This window comes from Phycomyces blakesleeanus (assembly GCF_001638985.1).
Source record: "Phycomyces blakesleeanus NRRL 1555(-) unplaced genomic scaffold PHYBLscaffold_35, whole genome shotgun sequence".
Taxonomy (NCBI): domain Eukaryota; kingdom Fungi; phylum Mucoromycota; class Mucoromycetes; order Mucorales; family Phycomycetaceae; genus Phycomyces; species Phycomyces blakesleeanus.
The window spans coordinates 360173-366374 of record NW_017265165.1 but is presented as its reverse complement, the minus strand read 5'-3'; the positions used below and the strand labels follow the sequence as shown (position 1 = coordinate 366374).

General features: G+C 43.5%; 1 protein-coding gene across 1 annotated transcript; it reads left to right on the top strand.

The window, feature by feature from the left end:
• Positions 1-86: 86 nt before the first annotated feature.
• Positions 87-5776, top strand: PHYBLDRAFT_175141 (hypothetical protein; the record flags this gene model as incomplete). The annotated part of the gene is made up of 5 exons (XM_018437422.1): positions 87-948; positions 1387-2421; positions 2631-3904; positions 3936-3962; positions 4859-5776. 5 exons carry the CDS (start codon positions 87-89, stop codon positions 5774-5776), a joined length of 4116 nt encoding a protein of 1371 aa, XP_018284633.1.
• Positions 5777-6202: the final 426 nt, after the last annotated feature.

The following is a 6202-nucleotide window of genomic DNA, read 5'->3' as shown; positions in this document are numbered from 1 at the left end:
GTTATTTATCTGGGTGTTCCTTTTGCCATAAGGGTATTTCTTCCAAGTCCATTGCCACTCATAGACGTTCTGGTACACTCGCTACAATGGCAACCCTAAACTCTGTTGGTGCTTGTCGTTCTGGTTTTTCTCTGCTGCTCAGTTCACGATTGTATAAGACCTTTGTCCGCCCAAAGTTTGAATATGGTTTGGCGATCTCCACTCTACTGAAACAAGATATCAAAGTGCTGGAGTCCATTCAAGATAAGTGTCTTCGCATGATTGTTGGGGGGCATGCCACGTCCTCTACAATTGTGTTAAAGCACATCTGCAATCTGCCAAGTATGAAGTTTCGTGCCGATGCTCTTATGGCCAAGTTCTGTATAAGATCACGCTTTTTGCCAGCCCAGTGCCTTCTGTCTCTTTTGCACCGTCATCATACCGTCTATTCTTCACTTGTCTCCTTGGGAAAAACCCATCTTCTGTCCAATCTCCCTCCAACACTCAAACTTCGAAGCCCTAGTGCTGTAAAAAATCATTTTGAAAGCATTAGAGAAGCTGGATTTGCAACCTTTCTCCAGTCCAATACGCAAGTTCTCATTCAAGCATGCCGCCCAGTTCTTGGAGTTGATCCAATCTTGTTTTTGCCAGCCTCACGTGTGGAACGTAGCCGTTTGATTCGTTGGAGAATGGGGTGGTTACCAGGCAAACCAAAGGAATGTCCTTGTGGATCAGATCACACCTCACGCCGCCATTTGTTGGATTGCCCACTTGTTCCTATGGCACTATTTGAACAGTTGCCTCAACCTGACCAAGATCAGATACACAGAATTGATTTTGCCATCACATCCTTGCCTTTGTCATCTCAAGAACCGCGACCTGCTTACTGGATACCACTGCTGACTATTCTCTGGCACATAGATGTTATATGTAATCCTGATGGTGACTATTCACATGAGACTGAACATGGTGCTCTTTGGATATAATTTAGACTTTTTCTTTTCTTTCATAGCTCTTCACTTTCCATTGTTCTTTACTCCCTTTATCTCTCTTCTTTCTCTTTTGTTCTTTGCTGTCTGAAAAGTTCTTTGTTCTGCAATTCTGTCTCCTCCCTTTCACTGTTACAACTATTTTCACAGCTGCAAAGTGGAGAGCAGATTCAGCCATTGAAGCTAGTATGATTTGATCTTCTCTTTCCCCTCTCTTTTTTTTGTCTTTTGTGATCCCTTAGGACTTTTTTATATCTTCTTTTTGTACTTTGGAGGCTATATGATCTATAGATCGCCAGCAATATCTCCTTTAATAAAATATAATCTTTAACCTGAGCTACATCCCCACTGCTCTTTCGCTTAAGCATTTTATTTGCCTGGTTCCCAAATTTTATTTTTGACGAATCCACATATAAAGTGTATCCATCCATCAACATCTTTACGCAAAACGATCCATCCATCACGAAAAACGTACCTCCCATTGCCAAAAGTAGTGCAGTCCTTGTCCTTGGTATCCCAGCTGTCAGTAAAAAAATTTCAGCTCAATCAGACAACATCACGCCATCTGCATTCTCAATCCCAATGGCCAATTTGCAAATCGGCAACATGCAGGGATTGCCAACTGAGCTTACCTCATTCCTGACAACATTGCAGGCAAAAATCATGAATGTGCAAAACAGAACCGACCAGTTGGAGCGACTTGCAGCAGAGAATGCAAGACTAACTACTGAATTAGACCATGCTAGAACAACAATTGCTAATCTGCAGAAGCAATTAGGATCTCAGAGTGCACCTGAAAAAAACTTTTCAGAAATTTCACTTTCGAACCCAGCCGGAGCAGTAGGTGCTCCTGACAAAAACAAAGAACCAGGTCTGGAAGCCTCCACTTGGGCTACTAAAGCCAGTGTTTCTCTTTCTGTAACTGCCCCAAAAATGTCTACTGTTCCCTCTGCTCGCCGTATTGCAGCTTCTGTTCGTATGTTTGCTCTTCCCTCTGGTCCTTCAGGTTATGAATATGTCTATATTCCAAGATCAAGACGCCTTAAGCACAAAGAAGTCCGTTCCTCTCTCCGCACTCTTGGTGTGGATTCTTCTCGACTTTTGGACATTAACTTCCCAGCCAGAGGTGTCATTGGCATCCTTGTTCATGTCCAGTATGCTGATACATTTAAGGCCAAACTGACAACTGCTTCTGTTGAGATTTTGGACGCATTTGATCCACTTGATCCTGATAATGTTGCTGATCCCAAGTATGCATCTCTGTCCACTCATGAACTTGCCAACACTGCTGCCATGCTTCACCATGATAGATGTCTCCAAGCCCTACAGTTCTTGCGCCCACACATTGCTATCCCAGTTGGTCACTTCTTTTGTGAGGAAGGGTGGATCAGTGAAGATGAAATACCAACACGTACTACTCTTACCAATGCTACTGGCGGGTCTTTGTTCAAACGTCAGCGCAGCTCATCAGTCACTATGTCTGAATGAGTAATCTCAATATCGGATTATGGAATGCCAATGGCCTGCAACCCAGAGCCATTCAAGATACCCTTCAACACTGTCAGTCCTTACATATGCTCTTCATTACAGAAACATGGCTTCTCTCTCCCTCACATCTTCCCACATCATGGTCACAAATTCACTTGTATGGGTCTCCTGTAGCTGGCACCTATAGGGGCTCTATGGGTGTTTCTGTTCTCATATCACCTCACTGTCCTTATGCCGTCACTCAAATACCTATGCCCTCCAAATATGCTCTGGCTGTCAAAATTGGCTCACTCAGAATTGTATGCTTATATCTTCCACCAAATATGCCCACTCATGATGTCCTACATGTACTCTCTTCCATTCCTTTAACACATGATACCATTCTTTGTGGTGACTTCAATGCAAGACTTGGCTCTGTTACTGGTGACTATGCATCAAATTGTCGTGGACTGGCACTATGTTCTTGGATAGAAGAGAGATCTCTATCAGTTGTAAATGCAGATCTTGCACCTTGCATACCAACATATATTTCTTTCCGCAACAACTATGAAATCAGCAGTATTATTGACCTCTTTATAACTAATATGCCACTCATCAATCCTTCTCTTCATATTGCTACTGACTTGTCTCTTGGATCAGATCATCGCCTTTTATCACTTTCCTTTACCTATGATCTACAGCACTCTACCAATATGCCACCACCATTACGCAAGACATGGAACCTCTCACGCCTCAATGAACCTGATGTCCATGCTCTTTATGCTCATACCTTCAATCAAAACTCGACCTCCCTCCTTTCCACCTTGCAAGACATTGTACAGAATCCACCACTCACTAGACCCAACATTGATGCTATCACTGATGAGTTCAATTTACTCATTTATGACTCATTAAATAGCTCAATTGGACATCGACCCTCTCGCCCAAATCATTGGAAATCCTTCTGGAATGTAGCTTTGCAAACAGCAGCAGATCGTCGTAACCAATGTTACAAAAAATGGCGCCTGGCAATAGGTATTGACAAAGTTGTTTGGTGGACTAAACACAAGCATGCACAGGCCGAATTCCGATCTCAGGTTCAGCAAGCAAAACGTCAGTCTTGGCATGTCTTTTGTCAGTCTATGGAACGTGACTTCAGCAAAGCAACATCAAAGATAAAGCAGTTAAAACGCCGTAGACAGCCGCAACATACTTTCCAGCACGATGATGGACCAGCCGTAGCAGCAGCAACAATGTGTGACTATTTGGCAACAGTATATAGTGGACATATACTTCCAGCAACCCGACCACCAGCACCAATGACCACTTGTAACAGTGTGCCTTTTGCCTCTGATGACTCTCCCTTTACCTCACCAATTGTAGAGGAATTCATGCAATTTATGCCTAACCGCAAGGCACCAGGACCAGACCATATCAGAGCTGAAATGCTAAAACCTATAAAAACACATGTCTCACCCATTCTTACTTTATTATTTACAGTTTGCTGGCAATGGTCATATGTTCCAAGTTTGTGGCGCCAAGCCCAGGTCTTCCCAATCTTCAAGAAGGGTAGTCCAACTGACCCGGCAAACTACCGACCAATCTCCTTGACCTCTGTACTGCGTAAGCTTTTTGAGATGTGTATAGCCCCCCAGTTGCACAAGTACTCTCCTCCTTTGGATGTGGCTCAAGGTGGTTTTCGTCCTCGCCGTGGTGCTTTGGATCAAGCTCTCTGTCTCCATGATCTGATGAAAGCCTATTATCACCGTCATAAGCACTACCCTGTTGTTGCATTTCTGGATATCAAGGCTGCCTATGATACAGTGGATCGACGAATCATCTGGCATGCTTTACAAAAACGTTGCACTCCACCGGCACTTTTGGGTCTCTTGGTTAACATGTTTGACAATGTCTCTATCTGTGTCCTTTTGGGTAACTTTTCTTCACACTCGTTCTCACCTGCCACTGGGGTTCTCCAAGGTTCTGTCCTCAGTCCACATCTGTATTCAATATATATCAACTCCCTGCCCCCATTGCTCCGCACAGTTGCTCACTCACAAACTACAACCCATGTTCCATCACCCTCTCCTACCTCATTGGATGCATATAATGCTCTTCTTGCTCCTTCAGGTGTAGATGGCTTTGGACATATTCATTTCTCAACACCCATCAATTCTCTGCTCTTTGCCGACGATGTAGCTATTTTTGGTTCTCTTTCAGACGTTCAGGCCATGCTAGACCTTGCTGCAGACCACTCTTTTACTCTTGGATATCGATGGAGCCCCACCAAATGTGAAGTTATATATCCCAAAACACGTGCAAGCTCGCCAGTTTCTCTTCTTTTATATGGTCAAGTTCTCCCTGCCACTGACCTGTTTATTTATCTGGGTGTTCCTTTTGCCAATAAGGGTATTTCTTCCAAGTCCATTGCCACTCATAGACGTTCTGGTACACTTGCTACAATGGCAACCCTAAACTCTGTTGGTGCTTGTCGTTCTGGTTTTTCTCTGCTGCTCAGTTCACGATTGTATAAGACCTTTGTCCGCCCAAAGTTTGAATATGGTTTGGCAATCTCCACTCTACTGAAGCAAGATATCAAAGTGCTGGAGTCCATTCAAGATAAGTGTCTTCGCATGATTGTTGGGGGGCATGCCACGTCCTCTACAATTGTGTTAAAGCACATCTGCAATCTGCCAAGTATGAAGTTTCGTGCCGATGCTCTTATGGCCAAGTTCTGTATAAGATCACGCTTTTTGCCAGCCCAGTGCCTTCTGTCTCTTTTGCACCGTCATCATACCGTCTATTCTTCACTTGTCTCCTTGGGAAAAACCCATCTTCTGTCCAATCTCCCTCCAACACTCAAACTTCGAAGCCCTAGTGCTGTAAAAAATCATTTTGAAAGCATTAGAGAAGCTGGATTTGCAACCTTTCTCCAGTCTAATACGCAAGTTCTCATTCAAGCATGCCGCCCAGTTCTTGGAGTTGATCCAATCTTGTTTTTGCCAGCCTCACGTGTGGAACGTAGCCGTTTGATTCGTTGGAGAATGGGGTGGTTACCAGGCAAACCAAAGGAATGTCCTTGTGGATCAGATCACACCTCACGCCGCCATTTGTTGGATTGCCCACTTGTTCCTATGGCACTATTTGAACAGTTGCCTCAACCTGACCAAGATCAGATACACAGAATTGATTTTGCCATCACATCCTTGCCTTTGTCATCTCAAGAACCGCGACCTGCTTACTGGATACCACTGCTGACTATTCTCTGGCACATAGATGTTATATGTAATCCTGATGGTGACTATTCACATGAGACTGAACATGGTGCTCTTTGGATATAATTTAGACTTTTTCTTTTCTTTCATAGCTCTTCACTTTTCATTGTTCTTTACTCCCTTTATCTCTCTTCTTTCTCTTTTGTCCTTTGCTGTCTGAAAAGTTCTTTGTTCTGCAATTCTGTCTCCTCCCTTTCACTGTTACAACTATTTTCACAGCTGCAAAGTGGAGAGCAGATTCAGCCATTGAAGCTAGTATGATTTGATCTTCTCTTTCCCCTCTCTTTTTTTTGTCTTTTGTGATCCCTTGGGACTTTTTTATATCTTCTTTTTGTACTTTGGAGGCTATATGATCTATAGATCGCCAGCATTATCTCCTTTAATAAAATATAATCTTTAACCTGAGCCAAGAAGGCGGGAATGTCACCCGATCTCGCCTTATTTCTGGGGAACATGCAGGCCCAATTCATGTCACTACAACAACGTACCAAT